Source organism: Gallus gallus, chromosome 5, assembly GCF_016699485.2.
Source record: "Gallus gallus isolate bGalGal1 chromosome 5, bGalGal1.mat.broiler.GRCg7b, whole genome shotgun sequence".
NCBI lineage: Eukaryota > Metazoa > Chordata > Aves > Galliformes > Phasianidae > Gallus > Gallus gallus.
The window spans coordinates 286,678-305,012 of NC_052536.1; the positions used below are offsets into that span (position 1 = coordinate 286,678).

The 18,335-nt window shown below is 62.7% G+C and overlaps 5 protein-coding genes across 14 annotated transcripts; 3 read left to right on the forward strand and 2 right to left on the reverse strand.

Moving 5' to 3' along the window:
* Window positions 1-241: 241 nt before the first annotated feature.
* TKFC (triokinase and FMN cyclase) lies at window positions 242-3,796 on the forward strand. Its single transcript, XM_015286122.4, has 17 exons — window positions 242-342; window positions 460-649; window positions 741-851; window positions 914-1,095; window positions 1,167-1,245; window positions 1,463-1,552; window positions 1,662-1,696; window positions 1,771-1,855; window positions 1,927-2,016; window positions 2,086-2,202; window positions 2,358-2,477; window positions 2,578-2,715; window positions 2,899-3,005; window positions 3,085-3,188; window positions 3,257-3,290; window positions 3,365-3,454; window positions 3,554-3,796. The coding sequence occupies exons 1-17, from the start codon at window positions 337-339 to the stop codon at window positions 3,704-3,706; spliced, it is 1,731 nt and encodes a 576-aa protein (XP_015141608.2). The 5' UTR covers window positions 242-336; the 3' UTR covers window positions 3,707-3,796.
* A 336-nt stretch (window positions 3,797-4,132) lies between these two features.
* On the reverse strand, window positions 4,133-7,040 carry CYB561A3 (cytochrome b561 family member A3). Of its 5 annotated transcripts, none has more exons than NM_001199574.2 (6): window positions 6,482-6,600; window positions 5,681-5,886; window positions 5,408-5,616; window positions 5,182-5,336; window positions 4,622-4,784; window positions 4,133-4,472 (listed from the first exon to the last, which is right to left on the reverse strand). In NM_001199574.2, the coding sequence occupies exons 1-6, from the start codon at window positions 6,541-6,543 to the stop codon at window positions 4,449-4,451; spliced, it is 819 nt and encodes a 272-aa protein (NP_001186503.2). In that variant the 5' UTR covers window positions 6,544-6,600; the 3' UTR covers window positions 4,133-4,448. The 5 variants fall into 5 exon arrangements, with proteins under 5 accessions (NP_001186503.2, NP_001383191.1, NP_001383193.1 ...); NM_001396262.1 differs by lacking the exon at window positions 6,482-6,600 and adding an exon at window positions 6,977-7,040 and having other exon boundaries at window positions 4,135-4,472; NM_001396264.1 differs by lacking the exon at window positions 6,482-6,600 and adding an exon at window positions 6,308-6,391 and having other exon boundaries at window positions 4,135-4,472.
* TMEM138 (transmembrane protein 138) lies at window positions 6,671-9,007 on the forward strand. Of its 3 annotated transcripts, none has more exons than NM_001277894.2 (5): window positions 6,671-6,736; window positions 7,253-7,487; window positions 7,566-7,737; window positions 8,459-8,534; window positions 8,638-9,007. In NM_001277894.2, exons 2-5 carry the CDS (start codon window positions 7,360-7,362, stop codon window positions 8,748-8,750), a joined length of 489 nt encoding a protein of 162 aa, NP_001264823.1. In that variant the 5' UTR covers window positions 6,671-6,736; window positions 7,253-7,359; the 3' UTR covers window positions 8,751-9,007. The 3 variants fall into 3 exon arrangements, with proteins under 3 accessions (NP_001264823.1, NP_001264824.1, XP_040557037.1); NM_001277895.2 differs by having other exon boundaries at window positions 6,671-6,706; XM_040701103.2 differs by lacking the exon at window positions 7,253-7,487 and having other exon boundaries at window positions 6,671-6,706.
* Window positions 9,008-9,224: 217 nt separating this feature from the next.
* Window positions 9,225-13,391, forward strand: TMEM216 (transmembrane protein 216). 4 transcript variants are annotated; one of them, XM_046942184.1, is made up of 6 exons: window positions 9,225-9,266; window positions 9,370-9,471; window positions 9,537-9,629; window positions 9,717-9,918; window positions 10,983-11,208; window positions 12,743-13,391. In XM_046942184.1, exons 1-5 carry the CDS (start codon window positions 9,254-9,256, stop codon window positions 10,996-10,998), a joined length of 426 nt encoding a protein of 141 aa, XP_046798140.1. In that variant the 5' UTR covers window positions 9,225-9,253; the 3' UTR covers window positions 10,999-11,208; window positions 12,743-13,391. The 4 variants fall into 4 exon arrangements, with proteins under 4 accessions (XP_046798140.1, XP_046798139.1, XP_001236892.2 ...); XM_046942183.1 differs by having other exon boundaries at window positions 10,983-11,197; XM_001236891.7 differs by lacking the exon at window positions 12,743-13,391 and adding an exon at window positions 11,845-12,502.
* CPSF7 (cleavage and polyadenylation specific factor 7) lies at window positions 11,541-18,228 on the reverse strand. Its single transcript, XM_003641271.6, is given in 11 exon segments — window positions 11,541-12,736; window positions 12,826-12,999; window positions 13,077-13,245; window positions 13,339-13,457; window positions 13,553-13,833; window positions 13,835-13,962; window positions 15,192-15,337; window positions 15,605-15,708; window positions 15,962-16,180; window positions 17,856-17,940; window positions 18,194-18,228. Coding segments are annotated over 9 exon segments (1,389 nt in total). The 5' UTR covers window positions 17,910-17,940; window positions 18,194-18,228; the 3' UTR covers window positions 11,541-12,736; window positions 12,826-12,830.
* Between the last annotated feature and the right edge of the window lie 107 nt (window positions 18,229-18,335).

An 18,335-nucleotide genomic window follows, 5' to 3' on the forward strand; every position in this document is an offset into this window, starting at 1 on the left:
GGGGGGCGGCCCTGGTGCCTCGGGGAGGGGCCTCACCCTCGGGGAGGGGATCCTTCCTGATAGGCCTCCGTCCCGGCGTCGTATAGGGCTGTACCCCCCAATCTCAGCATCGTCCCTCGTGTGTGGGGCCGCGCCCCGCCATCCCAGCAGTGCCCCCAAGTGTGGGATGCACCCAGGCCAGGCGGGACCCACCCCACCCCGCCGAGGGAGGCTGGACCTTGCCCTCCCTCACTTCCAAACAGAGTTTGGACCTGGGTCTGAAGGCTGTGCGGGAGCCGCAGCGTGGTGACAGTGGACAGAACCCCGTATCCTCTTAGTGCCACCCACACCCCAACCATGGAGGTGAGCCACCCAGCCCCCCTCCCTGCTCCTCAGCACCTCACCCTGCTCCCCGGCCCCCCACCCAGCCCTCCAGCCACTCACCCAGCCCCCCAGCCAGCCACCCCTCCGTGCCCACAGGTCCCCAAGAAGCTGGTGTGCTCGGTGGCCAGCTGTGCTGAGGATGCGCTGGCAGGGCTGGTGGCGTGCAACCCTGGGCTGCAGCTGCTGCGGGGACACCGAGTGGCCCTGCGCTCTGACCTGGATGCCCTGCGGGGACGTGTGGCACTGCTCTCTGGGGGGGGCTCCGGCCATGAGCCCGCTCACGCAGGTGAGTGACCACGCAGGTAAGGGCCCACCCGTGGCCTTGCTGCCCGCTCGGTGCCCCATGGGCATCCCCGAGCCCCCCGTGCCCGTTGCAGGCTACATTGGGAAGGGCATGCTGAGCGGCGTGGTGGCCGGTGCCATCTTCACCTCCCCCGCTGTGGGCAGCATCCTGGCGGCCATCCGGGCGGTGACAGAGGCTGGTGCAGGTACGGTGACGCTGTGGGGCGTGGGGCTGCCGTGGGGCCGTGGTGTGACTTGTTGCTCGCAGTGGGGACGCTGCTGATCGTGAAGAACTACACGGGGGACCGCCTGAACTTTGGGCTGGCACTGGAGCGGGCACGGGCAGAGGGGGCCGACGTGCGGATGGTGGTGGTGGGCGATGACTGCGCCTTCGCCAGCCAGAAGAAAGCCGGGCGCCGCGGGTTGTGCGGCACCGTCCTCGTGCACAAGGTGTGTGGGGATGCGATGCCCCTCGGTGGTTGACATACAGGCTTCCCTCACCCATCGATGCCCGTTTGCAGGTGGCTGGAGCCATGGCTGAGGCGGGGGCGAGCTTGGATGAGATCGTCACAAGGGTGTCAGCAGTCACCAAAGCCATGGGTATGTGCACGGGGCCCGATCCCTGTCCCCAACCCCATCTCTGTTCCTCCACAGTGCCTGATAAGAGGCACCAGCACAGGGTGAACTTCAGCACCCCACGCACCTGCAGCGTGCCTGGGACACAGCCGCCCTCCTGCCTCCCCATCCAACCACCCACGTGCCCAACGCCGGCCCTGAAATCTGGCACGCATCCCTTTCTGCCTTCCCCCTCCTGCAGGCACTCTGGGGCTCAGCTTGTCGCCATGCAGCGTGCCTGGCTCCAAGCCCACCTTCCAGCTGGCTAGTGATGAGATGGAGCTGGGGCTGGGTGAGGAGCTGCCCCCTCCCTGTGCCACGCTGCCAGGGGGCATGGGTCCACGTGACCCTTGCCCCAACCCCAGGCATCAGCATGGGGTGACACTGTCACATTCCTGTAGGGATCCACGGTGAGGCCGGCGTGCGCAGAATGAAAGTGAGCCTCATTCTCTCACCTCATCCTCCCCCTGTGCCCCGTCCCTGCACTCATACTCCCCCTGTGCCCCCCAGGTGATGCCAGCGGATGAGGCAGTGGAGACAATGCTGGCGCACATGACTGACCCCTCCAATGCCTCTCACCTGCCCCTGAGCCCCGGTGAGTCCCCCTAGCCCCTATGCACCTCTTGTGCCCCAAGTGGGGCTCTCACTCTGCTCCCTGCCCTGTAGGAGCCTCTGTGGTGCTGGTGGTGAACAACCTGGGCGGTCTGTCCTGCCTGGAGCTGAGCATTGTTGCTGGTGTGGCTGTGCGCAGTCTGGGTGAGTCATTGGGGACCTCACGGGGACCTCCTGGGGACCTCCTCACTTACATCTTTCTCATTCCTGCAGAGAGACGTGGCGTCTGTATCGCTCGGGCACTGGTGGGCTCCTTCATGACAGCGCTGGAGATGGCCGGGATCTCCCTCACCCTGCTGCTGGTGGACGAGGAGCTGCTGAGGCTGATCGGTGAGCGCCTGCAACATGGGGAGGTAGCACGGGACCACGGGGGTGTGTGGGGTGGCCCAAGACCCTGGCCCCTGTGGGCATGCAGCACCAGTACCTGGCTGCTAGCTGTGGTGGAGTGGGTCTATTGGACTCACTCTCCCCTCCTGCTGCTCCAGATGCTGAGACCACTGCCATGGCATGGCCTAACGTGGTCACGGGACCTGCCACGAGCCAGAGACCAGAGGTGGCAGCACCAAAGGAGGCAATGGAGACAGCAAAGCAAGTGCCCAGTACAGGTATGGGCAGCAGCAGAGTGAGAGAGGATGCTGTCACCTCCTCGTGCTTCAGTTTCCCTAGCTACTTTGAGGATGGGGATGTGATGTCTCATCTCCTCAGGGCCTGGCATGGAGCGAGCGCAGAAGGTGCTGGCACGAGTGTGCAGCACCCTGCTGGGCCTGCAGGACAAGCTCAATGAGCTGGACCGTGCAGCAGGCGATGGGGACTGCGGCCACACGCACGCCCGAGCTGCCCGAGGTGGGTGCTGGGGCACCCCTTCCAAGGACACAGTTCCCCCCATTTGCTCCTTGCTGGGTCCCCACAGCTGTCCCCAGTCCAGGCACGGGGGAAGACCAGCTGGCCCCCAAGAGGGGCAGAGCCCCTCAGGGCGGTTGAGGGTCCCCGTGGGGATTGCCCCAGCCCTTTCTCTCCACCCCACAGCCATCCAGGAATGGATGCGTGCCCAGCCCCTGCCTCCATCCCCAGCTCATCTCTTCTCCGCTCTGGCCGACCTCCTGCTGGACAAGATGGGTGGCTCCTCTGGTGTGGTGAGCCCCAGTGAGGGGAGGGGGCGTGTCTCAGGACCCCCACCGTCCCCCCATCGCGTGCACTGATGTGTTCTGGCAGCTATATGGACTGTTCCTGACAGCAGCCGCCCACCCCCTGCACAACCGCAGCGACCTCCCAGCGTGGGCCGACGCTGTGGATGCCGGCATCGAAGCCATGCAGCGGTGAGTGCAGCGGGACCCCCCGGGACCCCCTGAGTGGGACCTTGTCAAGCCCTCTGCTCCCTGTGCAGGTACGGAGGAGCGGCCCCAGGCGACAGGACGATGGTGAGTGCTGCAGCGCTGAGGGACACAGCCTCTGGTGGTGGTCCCAGCGCTCATCCCCTCCCTGTGTCTCCCAGCTGGATGCACTGTGTGCCGCAGCGCAGGCACTGCGTGCCCTGCGCAGCCCTGGGGCCGACCTGCTGACGGTGCTGGCCTCCGCCGTGGAGGTACGGGGGTGGAGTCCTAGGATGGGTGGCACCCAGGTGGCATCTGGGCTGCCTTGTGCGTCCCAGCCGTGTGCTGAGCACACCCGTGTTTCCCAGCAGAGCGCAGAGGCAGCAGCAGAGTCTACTCGGCACATGGAGGCTGGTGCAGGCAGAGCCAGCTACATCAGCTCAGCTCAGCTGCTGCAGCCCGATCCTGGGGCTGTGGCAGCAGCAGCAGTGCTGCGAGCTGTGCTGGAGGGGTTGCAGGGCTGAGCTATCCCCCTGCAGCTCCCCAGGGCTGTGGCGGTGATGGGAGAGGTGTCACCACACCCTGCGTGCCCCCAATAAACCTTTGCGGTCCCACTACAGCATCCATTCTTGTACAGAGAGGGGCGGGATGGTGGGATCTGGGGTGTGGGAGGCAAGTGGCCCTTCAGGGACACATCCCCATGCAAAACGGAGCCATGGAGGAAGGAAGCAGCTGAGCTGTCTGCGTGCCTTTGCCACTGACCCATGGCTGGGTGCTGGGTGGGGAAACCACGGGGGTTCACGTGGCTGCAGGCACGGGGTCTGGAGGAGGCTCCAGTCAAGAGACAAAACAGGAACTGGGGTCTGCAGCATAAGGTGGGGAACACATGGTGACCCTAAGGGCTGAGGAACTGTCTGGGGCAGCCCCAGAAGACGCACAGGAGCACCGAGGAAGGAAGCCAGCAGTTTATTAGGTGTCCATTGGGCTGCTGGGTTGGTCCTACCTCCACACAAGCACCTCCACAACAGGCAAGGCATGGTGCAAAGGCTCCTGCTGTTCCTGCAGAGGAGACGGAGCCAAGGCAGCCTGTCCTGGGCCAGGTCTCTTGGCACGGAGAGCTTCTCTGGCAGCTCCTGACCTGACAACGTTCCCAGGATGGCTCCGCGGGGCTTTGGGCTTTGGCACAGATTGCAGTCCAGGCATGGGGGATCAGAGCCGGGGTCAGAGAGTCTGGGGCCAGCAGCAGTGGGAGAGACCTCAGAGGTGTCAGTGCTCAGCACCAAGCAGGGGCTGCAGGGAGACATGGGTGAACCTGCAGCCTGTGCTGCCTGCCCAGCTCACCCTGAAGGTAAGCCAGCTGGGGCTGTGGGGGCAGAGGCGGACCCCCAGCTCAGCTCCCCAAGGCCATGCTGGGAGCAGCCCCACAGCAAGGCAGGTACCTGGTGAGTGTCAAGGGAGTCGGCCTCGGGGCGCTTCCAGCTGGGATTGGCCAGGGCGCACAGCACCAGCACCACAAAGAGGATGATGAGGAGCCCCAAAATGTTTGCAAAGACGGCCTCAGGGGGAAGGAGTTTGTATGGCACCGACGCAGTCCCGTTCTTCCTTTGGAGGAGAATCACAGTGCTCATCTCACATGATGTCCTGGGGCTGTGGGCTGGCTCCCTGCTACCCTGGTGGCTCCATAACACTGCTCCCACGATCGCCTGTCCCAGTGGTGCTGTTCCAATCCCCTGACCCAAGACGAATGCTGCACTGGCTGCAAGTGGCCAGCGTATGTGGCAGCACGGCTGGAGGTGGTATTTGTGGAGTTAAACCCTCCCAGAAGGCCTTCCTGGACTGCCCAGCCTCCCTCTCAGCCCACAAAACCTATTACCCAGGAGCCGTGCACCTGGCACGGGGGGAAATCACACACTTCCCTTAGCTGAGCCCACACTTAGTTTCACTCAGTGCCAGTGTAAGTACAGAGAGCCAACACGCAGCCCAAATCCCCAGCACTCACAGGCTGAAGAAGAGCTTCTCGTTGATGCCTGACACACAGGAGGCCATGGAGAGCATAAGGATGGTGGAGCCGAAGAAGATGTGGATGGGCTTGTAGAGGGCGCGGAGCCAGGTGGGTGCGTAGGGCAGCAGGAAAGCACTGAAGCCGGCCACCCACTGTGGGGACGGGAGATGAGGAGGGGTGGCACAAGGGGCAGGGATGTGGGGGGGACAGGGCGTGCACTCACCTGGCAGGAGAAGAGCAGTATGGTGGCCAGCCCCAGCCAGCTGTGCAGCGAGTACATGTTGGGCGTCCCGCTGGCATTGTGGAAGTTAAAGACAGCCACCAGTCCCAGCACAGCAAGGATGAAGGCTGTCAGTGCCAGCGTGCTGTGCAGCATCTTCCAGGGCAGCTTGGGGCCACGCCAGGCAGGGGGTAGGCGGTACACCAGAGCCGCTGGTGGGTGACAGTGTCAGGGAGGGACAAAGGGACGCCGCGCCACCCCGCACGCGCTGCTCACCTGCTCCATACAGCACCACCATGCCCGTCACCATCAGCACCGGGTGCCAGTTGAACATGCGGGCGCTGCCATCCCAGGCGAAGCCACCGCGCCAGTGCTGGCACCACGCGCCGACGAAGGCCACGCAGCCCAGCCCCAGGCTGCCCAGCAAGGTGCAGAAAGGCAGGAAAGGCAGATCCGGCATCATCGCAGCAAGGTGCAGGGACCTGGGGGGGGGGGAGGAAAGAGAGCTGTCAGCCTCCCTGGAGGCTCCCTGCTACACTGGCTCATTGGGACGCAGGCACACCGGGGAGGAGCCACCCGAAAGGGGAAGCAGCTGCGGTGGGGAGGGTGGTCCGGTTCAGTGGGGGAAGGCAGGCAGGCAGGCAGGCAGAAATGCCTCCCGTAGATCCCCATCACATGTGACAGCACCTACAGCAGCTCCAGCAGCCCCCGGCGCCTCCGAATCCACCCTCAGCACCTCAGAAACTGCCTCCAGCACCACCCAACCTGCCCTCAGCACCCTCAAACCGGCGCCCGGCGCCCCCAAACCGGAGCCTAGCACCTCCGAATCCCACCCCCAGCACTCCAAACCTGCCCCCGCAACCCCGAACGTGCCCCCAGCACCCCCAAGCCTGGGCCCAGCACCTCCGAAGCTGTTTCCTGCGCTGACAAAGCTGCCCCAAACCTGGGCCCAGCACCCCCAAACCTGCGGCCCCACAGCCCCGAGAGGTGACGGACAGGCACGGGGCCGCGCTTATTTGCCTGGGGATTTGCATCTGCCCCCAGAAATAGATATTTCCGTGGCCGGGGGAACCCCACCTCAACCCCTCCTGGGACCCGCTGGGCCCCACCTCCCCTTCGCCCTCAGCGAGCGCCGCCATGTTGGACGGCGCCGCTCTAGCGGCCCGCCTCGGCGGTGGCGTCGTCGCTCCCGGGCTGGAGGCCAACGCGACCAGCGAGAGCGGTGGGTAGAGCGGCCCACTCGCGCTTCCGCCCTCGCTTCCGCCTGCCGGTTCCCATGGAGACGGAGAATGGCGGCCGCGGGTGAGCCTCGGGCCGCGGTCAGGGCCAGAGGTAGACGAAGCGGGGACGGCGGTACCGAGAGTGGCACGGAGACGGGACTGCGGGGCTCCGTGGCCGGGAAAAGGCCGGGGGGAGCACCCCTGGGGATCTCCTTGGGGAGGGCAGGCCGCGAGCCGGGCTGGGGGCGGTGTGGGGGCTTTGGGGGCGACTCTCAGCTCCGCGACTCCTCGTGGCTGCGATGCGGGCAGTTCCCGTTCTCCCGGCCCCCGTCAGCTCTGGGCAGCGCCTTACCTGGGAGAGATGGGAAGGAAGGCTCTGGCTCCCGTCTCGTCCCCGCACCTGTCTCCTCCTGGCTGAGCCGCCCCAAGCCGGGAGCACGCCGCTGGGGTGGGGCAATGGACAGCAATGCTGGGTCATGGCGTGCTCCAGCCCATCCCTACGGCGTGGCATGGGGAAAGCCAGAGGCAGCAGTGTGCCAAACACTACTGGGATTTGTCACGGCTTTGACTCTGCTTTGGGTTTTCTGGCTGTGCCCAGCCCTACCAAGCCGAACTCTGCTCCCTTCAGGTGCCAGCTGTAGGGAGCAGCGATGCTGAGCTCCCAGCCCTGCGCCACGAGCTGCCCGCAGCGCTAGGGATGCTGGGGCTGAAGGCTCAAGCCTCCGCCAAAGGAAGATGCTCCAGACCAGCAACTACAGCTTGGTGCTGTTCCTGCAGTTTCTGCTGCTTTTCTACGACCTGTTTGTCAACTCCTTCTCAGAGCTGCTCCGCACAGCCCCTGCTGTCCAGCTTGTCCTTTTCATGTGAGCACCAGGGCAGGAGGGCTGGGCTCTCCCACACCACTCTCTTCTCCCTCTCACTGCGTCTCTCTTCTCCCGCAGCATCCAGGACATTGCCATTCTCTTCAATGTCATCATCATCTTCCTCATGTTCTTCAATACCTTTGTCTTCCAAGCTGGACTGGTCAACCTTCTCTTCCACAAGTTCAAGGGGACCATCCTACTGTCAGCAGCCTACCTGGCACTCAGCATCTCTTTCCACATCTGGATCATGGTAGGCTTGGGGCTGCCAGCATCGCAGCTCCCTACTCCCTTCTGTCCCTCTCCTGTGAGATGAAGGCCATAATCTCCCACTTGTCATAGCTGTTGGGCTGCCTCATCACTGCCCCCAGCCTCAGCACTGCGACCTGCTTGAAAATCTGCAGGGAAAGCCTTGCACAGAAACCCACCATCCCAGAGTAGTCCCTGTTGAAGACCATGACAGTGGCTCCTGCCTTGTTTAGCTGGGATTAATCCCCAGCAAAAACTAGCACTCAGAGCCTGGAGGCAGCCCCCTCCCTGCTGAAAACAAGCCCCAAGGGTGCCTGCTGTGTCCAAGCAGCTTTGTGCCCCCCTCTTCCCCATCTCAGCTCCCCCATCCTGTGCCACAGTCACCACTGGTCAAGCAAAGCAGCCAACAGGTGTTTCCTGTAAGCTCTTCAACAGGGCTCGGGGAGAGGGCCCATCATGCTGCCCCAGGGCCTGGTTTGTGACTGAAGCTGACCCGGGGATGTGATGCCCACACCGTCTGGGCAGGAGATTGATGGGGATTTGCAGGGATCTAAAGTCTGAAGCTAGAATAGGTCCTGACTCGCTGGCCAAATCCCCTGAGCTGCTTAACCTTTGGAGCTGGCACCAAGAGCACGACGGCCCTCATGGGGCTAGCTCCATCCCGCTGGGATCATCGGTGCCCCCAAATTAGCCCACGGGTTCTTTCTTGATTCTGTCTGTGTCAGAACCTGCGCTGGAGGGATTCCAGCCGCTTCATCTGGACCGAAGGCCTGCAGACACTGTTTGTTTTCCAGCGGCTGGGTAAGGGCTCACACTTACTGAGGCAGCAGGAACAGCTCTGTCAGCTGCCTGGGGGACACCCCCCAGCTTAGTCCCTGCGCCCTCACCTCCCTCCCTCCCGCAGCGGCGGTGCTCTACTGCTACTTCTACAAGAGGACTGCGGTGCACCTGGGCGACCCACTCTTCTACCAGGACTCGCTCTGGCTGCGCAAGGAGTTTGCTCACTTCCGCGGTTGATGGCCCCGCTCCGACTTGCTGCCCCTCTGCAGCTCCTCACCTCGAGGGGACGGAGCCCAGAGGCTGGAGGGTCCCAGCCCCCCAGCTCCAGCCCAGCTGCATTCCTCTTCTTCCTCGTGGTGATCAGACCTCGTGCACTGGGAGCTGGCGGGGTGCTGCTGGCTGCGTGGGGGGAGGATCCGTCCCGGTGTCACAGCCCCTGGTGGGATCTGGGCGTTTTTGTGAGTAGGAAGGAAATAAACTGTCTATGTTTTCCAGTCCGTGTGTCCTGGGTGTCTCCTGCTCTGGGCTTGTCACGCGGCCTCGGTGGCCCAAAATTCAGGGTTATTCCCACCGGGCGGCACTCCCCTGGGGTTCTGCAGGAGCAGCAGTGATGGGGAGAAACAAAGCGGGCGGGCCGGGGATTCGAACCCGCGGCTCGGTCCTCCAGAGTCATAGAGAGGGCAGGAGAGAGCGGCCGGGCGTCTTCCCGCCGGCAGCGGCGGTTCCCATGGAGATGGAAGATGGCGGCGCGGAGTGAGTGCGGGGCCGGGAGCGGGAGGCGGCTGGGCCGGGGGCGAAACGTGAGGCGGGCGGCGGACAGCGGGGCCTCTCCCATCCCGTCCCACGACCCCCACAGGCCGCCAGCGCTCCTCGGCCCCGCTGCAGGTCCTTCTCTTCCTCAACGGGTGGTACAGCGCGACCTACTTCCTGCTGGAGGCGTTCATCTTCGCCTACAAGGGTGAGCCCCCGCCCTCCCGCTCCTCCGCCCCCCGAGCCCAGCCCTGAGCGTGGCCGTGCCCGCAGTGCTGCTGCTGCCGTACCCGCTCACCAACCTGCTGCTGGACGTGCTGCTGCTGCTGCTCTACCTCGGCATTGAGGCCACGCGCATCTTCTTCGGTGAGGCCTCGTCCCTTCTTCCCAACCCCGGTGCCCTCCGTCACGCTGTGGGGTGCAGCCTTGCGCCGCTCACCCTGCGCCCTGCAGGTTCCAAGGGCAACCTGTGCCAGCGCAAGGTGCCTCTGGCCGTCTGCCTGGCCCTCACGGTGCCAGCGGCCGTCATGGCGACCTACTGCCTGCTGCTGCAGACCTACGCCCTGCGTCTGGAGGCCATCCTCAGCGCCATCCTCCTGCTCTTCTACTCCGTGGAGCTGCTGCTGGGCGGCCTGGCGCTCGCCTCCTTCTCTAGGTAGGTGGCACGGGAGCGGAGGGAGCTCTGGAGGTTCTCTTGTCCAACCCCCTGCTAAAGCAGATTCTCTTAGAGTGCGTTACAAAGGAGGTGTGCATCCCTGGAGGCGTTCAAGGCCAGGCTGGATGTGGCTCTGGGCAGCCTGGGCTGGTGGTTGGTGACCCTACGCGTAGCAGGGGGGCTGGATGAGCATTGTGGTCCTTTTCAACCCAGGCCATTCTGTGATTCTCTGATTACAAAGGAGAGCATCTGGGTGGGTGTCCCCACCACCTCTCTGGGCAGCTCGTTCCAGTGCTCTGTTACCCTCAAAGTCAAGAAGTTCTTCCTTGTGTTCAAATGAAATTACTGTGTTTCCTCTTGTTGGTTCCCTATTGCCCCTTGTTCCTGCCACCAGGCACCTCTAAAAAGAGTGTGCCCCTATCCTCTTGACACCTACCCTTTAGATATTGGTAAGTATTGATCGGATCCCCTTTCAGCCTTCCCTTCTCCCCGCAGAACGGCCCCGGGGCTCTCAGTTTTTCCTTGTAAAGGGAGGTGTTCCAGGCCTCAGCCATCTTCGCAGCCCTCCAGCAGTTTCCTATCTACCCAGAGCCAAGGAAACCAGAACCGGTCCCAGTGCTCCAGATGTGGCCTCCCCGGGGCACAGCAGAGGATGAGGAGAACCTCCCTTTCCCTGTTGGCCACACTCTGCACGATGCACCCCAGTGTCCTGTGGGGCTTCTTGGCCATGAGAGCACACTGCTCCAATGTGTATGGACAACCTAGTTGGTCAACTGGGGTACTACTGGCATTCTTGGCCACAAAGGCTGGCTCACAGTCAACCCATTACCCACCAGGACGCCCAAATCCTTCTCTACAGATCCCCTTTCCAGCAGCTCAGCCCTCAACCTGCACTGATGTATGCAGTTATTCCTCTCCAGGTGTACGACCCTACGCTCGCCCTTGTTGAACCTCATCAGGTTCATCCCCGACCCAAATCTCAGCCTGTCCAGGTCTCACCGAATGGCAGCACGGCCTTCTAGTGGTTGAGCCTCTCCTCACATATCCTCCTCTGTCCTTTGCAGCGTGGATGCATACTGAGACCCCGCACCAGAGGGCCACAGCAGCACAGGCACACGAGATGGCAGCCAGCAGGCGGCACAGGCTCCATCCCCCAGCCCGTGGCAGCGAGCCAGACCCACACCAGCACCTGTGGGCAGTGCCAGGGTTGTCCTCCCTCCTGCCTCCCTGGGCAGCACTGGCCCCGCTGCCACCTGACCCCGAGGCTTGTGACACACAGGTCAGTTCAAGGTACAGAGAATTTTTTTTTTTTTACAGCGTTTGTCAGAAGAAATCACTATTTTCCAATAAATATTTATTTTTACCTGGTGCCTGGGCACGTGGCGTCCCCCAGGGCAGCAGGCTGGGCACAGAGGCTTCAGGCACCTCATTACCAGTGCCAACCCCTGCCCTGAGCCAGCCTGGGGGGGCACAGAAGCCTTTGGGAAGTGCTGGAAGATTGGGGGTGGGGGGGGATCATGTAGGTGCACGGCTCTTGCTGCCCATCCCTGAAATGTGGCTGCGCTCCCCTGCAACCCACACACCTAAACATCCCTGACAGAATCTCTTTTAAAAGTGCCATGTAAAAGACTGACAACGTCATCAAGTTTATTACACGATTTCCAACCTATCAGAAAGACAAACAAACCTAGTCACTGCGGGCAGGAGGGGCAGCGCCTCGCCGGGTGGTTAATAGGGGTTCGCTCTGCACTTTTCCCCCCACTAATTGGAAAGAAACTATAAATTTGTGTCGTTAAGTAAAAAAAAAAAACAAAACAAAACCAACAAACACAGAACTCGCCCACCAAATGCTTCCCCCCAGCGGTCACCTGCTAAGCTGGCACCTTATGCTACTTAACTGAATTTTTTTCTTTTACGTGATTTTAGCCTAAAAAAGACCTGTGGAGGCGGGTTTATCCTGTCCAGCAACAGTTCTGAAGGCGATGCCACCCAGCTGGCATCCCTGGGGGCTGGCTGGTGGTTTGGGGCTCCTTAGTTTGCCTGAACCCCTCGGGCTCCTCCGGTGCACAGCCTTAGCTGGAAGGACCTGTATGGGGCTACGAGCTCCTCCTGGGCCTTGAAACGGCTGCGCACAGCACTGTGCAGCCCCGCTGGGCATAGGGACCTCATGGCCTTGTCCCTGCCACCTGTCCCAGCTTGCAACTGCACTACCGCGCACAGAAATGCTGCTGGGAAGGGGACACGCAGTCCCTGAGGCCGGGGTTTGCAGCTCTGCCTCCTCTGCTTCCTCTAAAACAAGGAAGGCTCTGTGGGAGAGGCTGGCTTCGTGTGAGGCCCCACCAGCTCCTGGCAGCCAGAGCTGCTGCTCTGGGAGACGAACGTGGAGGCTGCGATCCCGCTGTGAAAGCTGGGGCGAAGGGGGTGACCCCAGCCCAGCTCTCTTCCAGCTGAAATGGAAAGCTGCGTGCCTCTGAGCCCCCGCGCCCCCGAGGATCCATCCACTTCCATCCCCACTCCTGGAGGGCTGAGAGAGGGACGGGCTCACGAAACTCCCTCCGTGAAAATAAAGCACCATTTCTCTTTGGGTCCAAGTATTCGTGGAGCGGGGCCCCCCGGCTGTCAGCTTCTCCTCTGGAAGCAGCAGTAGCGGTGGCTGTGGGCAAGGGCTCAGGCCCCAAGGCCACGAGGTGTCGGGGAGTCCCTCGGGTGCCCCAAAAGAGCCGCAGGTGGTGGGCGGGGGGTGAAGCAGCCTCGGTGGCGCAGTCCTGGTCGAGGTGAGGAGATACGAGTCCGTTAAAAACCACTTACTGCCAAACTTCTGCAGGACAGAGATGAGAAGCAAGGTCAGCGCTGCAGCACCGCGCGTCCGCAGCCATCGGCGCAGCTACACCCCTCCGCCGGGCTCACCTGTCTCAGTGGTGCCTGTCCCTCTCTCTGTCCCTGTCCCGATGCCTTTCGTGCTCCCGGTTCCGCTCCTGGAAATAGTCCTCGTGCCGATCCTCGTTGTGCAGGAGGTCCCGGTGCCGCCGACTGCTTTCACGGGACCGGCTGGGAGAGCGCTCCCGAGACCGGTGTCTTTTCCTTGGGAGAAGGAGAAGAGCGTTTTGGTCACCTCCAGAAAGCCCAAGGAGCCACGCGGCCCCCCCGAGGCAGGGTACCTGGCGGAGCTGCCGCTGGAGCCCGTGCTGTATGACTTGGCCTCGATCCCATGCAGGCAGTCTTTGAGGGAGGAGAGGAGGACGCGGCACCGCTCGTCGTTGGCAACGCGGGACTGTTTGATGACGGCAATGGCTGTCAGGAGGGTCTCAATGGCATCGCTGTAATCACCTGCAGGGAGCGGAGGAACAGCGAGGGATGCAGCAAGCTGCAGGCCCGGGGCTGAGGGGACAACGGGGCACGGGGACACGCGGTCACCATTACCTGCGCTGGCGCCCGACACTGCTTTGGAAATGGCACTGCTGGAGATGGCCCGGTTCCTGTTCATGATCTCCTCGAACTCCACCTCGCTCACAGGGGCGGGTGGCGGACCGAGCTCCCGGCTGTGCAGATATAGGGTGGGGGGGGCTCAGAGCGGCTGCCCACGGTGGCACCGAGCCCCCCCCCTCCCCTCCCCTCCCCTCCTCCCTCCGCTCACCTGCTGTGGTTGTAGGGGGTCAAGGCTTTGCCGTAGGCATCCGGTGGAGGCCCCAGGGCCGCGCTGGGTGGGGGGAAGAAGGCTGGGTTGAGGTGCAGGGCCGGTGGGACGGCCCCCGGGGGGGGCACAGCCAGGTGCGGGGGCAGTCGGGGCGGAGGGGGCATGAGGTGCTGGTAGTGGATGCCGGGAGGCGGGGGGGGGACGCCGAAGCTGGAGGAGAGGGGCGGCAGAGGGGGCATGGGCGGCGGGGGCAGCCCCATGAGGGGCAGGGCGGCGGGGGGGGCGGTTGAAGAAGGGCAGGATGGAGGGGGGCTTCTCCAGGCGGGTGGGCGGCAGCGCGTTCTCCGTCGGTGTGGCGCGGCCATCCAGAGAGTCGGCGGAGTCCCGGGAGTGGGCCCTCGGCGGCACGCCTGCAAGCGGCACGGGAAGGGCGGTGAGCTGTGGCCAGAGGCCCTGCCTGCCCCTCAGCGACCTGCTCCTCTTCCTCCCTACACGCGCGCGAGGTTCAGCCTCGGGAAAGCTCGAGGTGCTCAGGGACAGATCCAGCCAGCCAAACGTAGCCTCCGCTTACACGTGCCTCTCCAAGAGGGTCACCTGCGGCCACCTGCACAGCGTCCTGGGGATGCTTGCTTTCACTGGCCGCAGAGCGAGCGGGGACACGGACAGAGGTGAAAAGCCACAAGAAATGGGGAGAGATGGCCAGAGCCCAGCTTCCTGAAGATATTACACAGCTCCAAGCGCCTGCGGTCTGCTCAAGCAGGCAGCACGAGCGTGGATGCAGGGGCGGAACCCGAGTGCCGACAGCTGGAGGAAGGAAAAACTGCCCTGGAAGAGAAGGGCAGGAATTGAGGACGAGGCTTTCAGGACGAGCCAGGAGAGGAAAAGAGGGGACAGACCTCCGGGAAAGCTGCCGAGCCCGTTACGAGACCCCTCAGGGAGGCTGAAAGTGCACAAACCCTGGCCACCGAACCACGAGGGCGGGCAGGGATGCAGCCCAACAGCGCTGCCAAGCAGCAACGGAGCCGAAGGAAGAGTGCGATGGTTGGAGCTACCCCCCTGAACCTCGGCCGAAGCCTTTAGAGAGATGGGCTTTCCTTGCATGAAATGGGTCACGGGGTCTACAATGAACACAGCTGGCCAAGACCTCCTCGTCCGTGCTCCTGCCAAGTCCGTCCCTGCGGGCTCCGCAGAGCCCCCCAGTGCGGGGCCAGGGCGTCACATCGCTGCGGAGTGAGGCTAGGACCATCTATGGCCATTGTAGAAAGCCCACGGCCAGGCCCCAGCTGGAATACTGTGTCCAGTGATGGGCACCTTACCTCCGCAGGGATGGACAAATTCTGGAGGAGATCCAGAGAAGAGCTACTAATAGATATGGAGGGTCTTAGCTATGTTGGTAGGCTGAAGAGCTTAAGCCCATTCAGTTTGGAGAGGAGGAAGAGGAGGCTACGAGGGATCTTCGCAGTGAGTGAGCACCTAAAAGGGGATCATAAAGACTCGGGTCAGGATCTAAGCAGACTCAGCAGCAATCGGACATAACCCCAGAGGCTGCTGGTGGTTTTCCCCCCCCACCCCGAGGTCTCGTCCTGACAGCTCAGTGGGGCCCAGGGAGCTGCCCGCGACGTGCCTGCGCCCCACTCACGTTTGCGAGCCTGAGCCTCGAACTGGGACAGGTTCTGCCGGGTGGCCAGCCTCACCTCCACCTTGTCCCCATTGAGCACTTTGCCGGGCAGCAGCTCCAGCAGCTTGTGGACCGAGTTCTCAGAGGCCACCACCACCTCCGCGTACCTGCAGGGAGGGTCGGCGGTCAGCAGGCTCCCAGCCCTTCGCCCCCTGGCAGGTTGAGGACCCACACCAAGCAGCGTGGAGCTGCGTGCCTCCATCAGTTCCCCCTCCCTTTCCTGGTGCTTGTGCTGTTGACAGCCTGTTTCATTCTCCCCGCTTCCGTGCCAGCTCGGGAAAGCTCTGCCCCCTCACTGCCCCCAGGACGTGGCTACGGGGGGCCTGGCTGCCCCACTCCCCCACCTTCCCTTCCCTTCCCCGCTCAGCTCTCACCCTTTCGACTGGCCATTGGCTCGATTCTCTGCAAACTTCAGCTCCACCACATCATAGACACCCACTGAACGGATGGTCTGGATCAGCTGCTGGTCGGTTGTCCACTGTGGGGCAGCAAGGCAGAGGCTGTGACCGGGTTCAGCTCCCGCAGCCCTCCCCAGCACCCCACGCCCAGAGGCAGCCCTCCCGCTGGCTCAGGCTCGGCTCTGTGGCCTCTCGGGGCTACAAAAGTCCCTTTCCCCTTAGGCCAAGCCCAGCCTGGAGTACTGGCTCAGCACAGAGCAAGGAGAACCGCTGCTCCAAGGAGCCCTGCATCTCCAAAGAACCCTCACTTGTTTGTGCCCCCAAAGCACTCACCCAGGAGAAGCTGCCCACATAGACAGCTGCCCTCTTGTTGCGCAGCCCGCTGTAGGTATACAGGATGGCAGGGGCTTTGCTGTTGGGTTTGGGGGGGGGCTCCTGGCGGATCTCAGGGGGTGGCTCCAAGCTGCTGGTGCGGCTTTCGGGGGGCTGCGAGCTGGCCGTCAGCACGTCATCATACAGGTCCATCTGGTCAGCATTACTGAACTCGGAGTCCTGTGAGGGGAGAGACGGTTAAGGAGAAGCTGGGGTTGAAACTGTGGCTCAGGAAGGGCTCTCTGGGTTGTCAGGGCACACAGGGGGGCTACGCGGACTGCCCTGTCCTGATGGTTCTGATGAAACGCTCCCAGCTCCCCCCCAGTAGAAGCCAATTCTCAGCCCTGCAGAGCGTCGCATCCGAGAGGCTTCTGCTGTCCCCAGGGCCGCCACCTCTGCTTTCTCCACAGCTGACTTGCTGGCTGTGACCTCAGCAACCGGCAAGACCCAGCTTGTTCTATGCTCCAGTCTCATCGGTGCACAAGCAGAAACCAAACACCTCAGGGCTGAGCCTCCTACTCCATTCAACAGGTACCAAATCCCTCCTGCCCTGCCCGCAGGCTGTTCCATCACCTGGCTGCACCAGCACAATTGCACTCCCTTTCAGGCCACCAACTTTCTCCTTGCGCTCTCTGCAGCAGTTGAGCCTTTGGTGGTAGGATGAAGCTGCCACTGAGGAAGCTCCCCAGCTCCTGGGCAGCACAAACCCAGAGATCTGCCTCAGCACCGCAAGGGCTGAGCCCTCCCCTCTCCAAGCCCTCCAGAAAGCCACTCTCTGACCCCCGAAACCACAGCAGCTCCATCTCCCCGTGCAGAAGATGCCACTCTCCATCAGCAGGCAGCCCCAAGGGTTCACAGTAACCCAGTACGAAACCATATTCCCTCTGATGCTCTCTCCTTGACAACCGTTCCTAAGGCAAGCCATAACTTTTGGCATTGGGCTCCTCTGGCTGATAAAAAGGTTACAGAAGTTCCAACAGGGAGAGCTATCTTTGTTCTCATTCTCTAAACAGCCCCAGCTCCTCTGCCTCCCACACTCCTGCCCCAAGGCCTGGAAGGTTTCTGCTTGTGTGGTCAGCTTGGGGGAGCTCTGGAGAACAGGAATAGGTGCTGGGGCAGGGATCACTCAGGAGCTGCTGTGACATGGGAACTCTCAGAGCTCCTCTGGGTTTGCTTGTATTTTGATGTTCCCCTTTACAAAGATCCTGGGAAGGCAACACTGAACCTGCAGCGCTGCCCACTGCCACCACAGCCTCTGACCACACCAGCTTTCCTCCAACCACAACCACCTCCAACTCCCAAGGCTTCCATCCATCCAGCTGTGCTACAGCACCCTTTATGCCCCCAAGCCCCAAACTCTCTGGGGTTACACTTTTCCACACTGCCTTCCACAGGCTGGGCTCGCATCGCCCCTCTCAGTTTGGCCCCTAAAGCTCCCAGTCCAGAGCAGCCCTTCTTCTTCCTTCAGCTCTCACCTTGGCATTGCATGGAACTGCTGCAGTTTCTCTATTACTTTATACTCTGGAATTACAGCCCTACGACCTCTGTGTGCCTACTTATCCCCCCCCCCGTTCACCTCTCCCAAGCTCCAGGGATACTCTTTATCAGCAAAGCAGAGAATAGCAGCAGAAACCATTCCAGGAGGAGCTCACCGACCTCCGGCGCCCATTCCTCACTCTGAGAGCTGTCCCAGTGGGACCCCCAGACCTACGGGCCCCACTCTTTGCACTGAGAGCTGTCCCAGGGGAATCCCCGGACCCACGGGGCCGATCCCAGCCCCACACGTGTGCCCCCAAACCCGCTTTTCCTTGCCCAGACCCCCTTCTGTTTGCCTCCCCCCTCCCAAGCTCCACACCTGGTTGAACTCTTCGTCAGCGTAGATATCAATCAGGTCCACTCCCTCCGACATGTTCCCAGGCGAAGAGCACACCGAAGGGGCTCTGCGGCGAGGGATGAGTCACCACAGCGCCCTTACTGCCCCCGTCACCCCCCCTCAGGGCCCTGCCTGCCCCGAAACGGGCCCTGCGAGCACACCAGGCCCCCTCGACCAACGCACGAGCCTCCCCCACCTCCTGTCCCCTCGGTTGGGATTTAGGGATGATGAAGGGAATGGGGGTCCCGCGTCCCCCGCCCGGTAAGGCCCCGCCCGTTGTAGGCCCCCCACTCCCGCGCGCGCGCGCCAACAGCGCTCACCGCCACCTCCAGGGCCGCCACGCCACGCCCCTTCCGGCTTCTTCCTCCCGCCTTTGCCACGCCCCTTCCGGCTTCACTCTCGCCTTCGCCACGCCCCTTCCGGCCCTCCCCGCCTGCCATAGAGTCGAGAGGGCTGGGTGCG

Bases quoted from the DNA above. Each gene is read 5' to 3' on its own strand.
- TMEM216 (XM_046942184.1), top strand. The intron at 9,472-9,536 runs GTGAGCCCCCGC...CCGTGCCCGCAG, and splicing joins GTTCATCTTCGCCTACAAGG to TGCTGCTGCTGCCGTACCCG. The intron at 9,630-9,716 runs GTGAGGCCTCGT...TGCGCCCTGCAG, and splicing joins GGCCACGCGCATCTTCTTCG to GTTCCAAGGGCAACCTGTGC.
- TMEM138 (NM_001277894.2), top strand. From the start codon at position 7,360: ATGCTCCAGACCAGCAACTACAGCTTGGTGCTGTTCCTGCAGTTTCTG. The intron at 7,488-7,565 runs GTGAGCACCAGG...CTTCTCCCGCAG, and splicing joins GTCCAGCTTGTCCTTTTCAT to CATCCAGGACATTGCCATTC. The intron at 7,738-8,458 runs GTAGGCTTGGGG...TGTCTGTGTCAG, and splicing joins CTTTCCACATCTGGATCATG to AACCTGCGCTGGAGGGATTC.
- TKFC (XM_015286122.4), top strand. The intron at 3,006-3,084 runs GTGAGCCCCAGT...GTGTTCTGGCAG, and splicing joins TGGGTGGCTCCTCTGGTGTG to CTATATGGACTGTTCCTGAC. The intron at 3,189-3,256 runs GTGAGTGCAGCG...CTCCCTGTGCAG, and splicing joins GGCATCGAAGCCATGCAGCG to GTACGGAGGAGCGGCCCCAG.
- CYB561A3 (NM_001199574.2), bottom strand. From the start codon at position 6,543: ATGGCGGCGCTCGCTGAGGGCGAAGGGGAGGTGGGGCCCAGCGGGTCC. The intron at 5,337-5,407 runs GTGAGTGCACGC...CCGTCCCCACAG, and splicing joins TACTGCTCTTCTCCTGCCAG to TGGGTGGCCGGCTTCAGTGC. The intron at 4,473-4,621 runs GTACCTGCCTTG...GTCTCCCTGCAG, and splicing joins ACTCCCTTGACACTCACCAG to CCCCTGCTTGGTGCTGAGCA.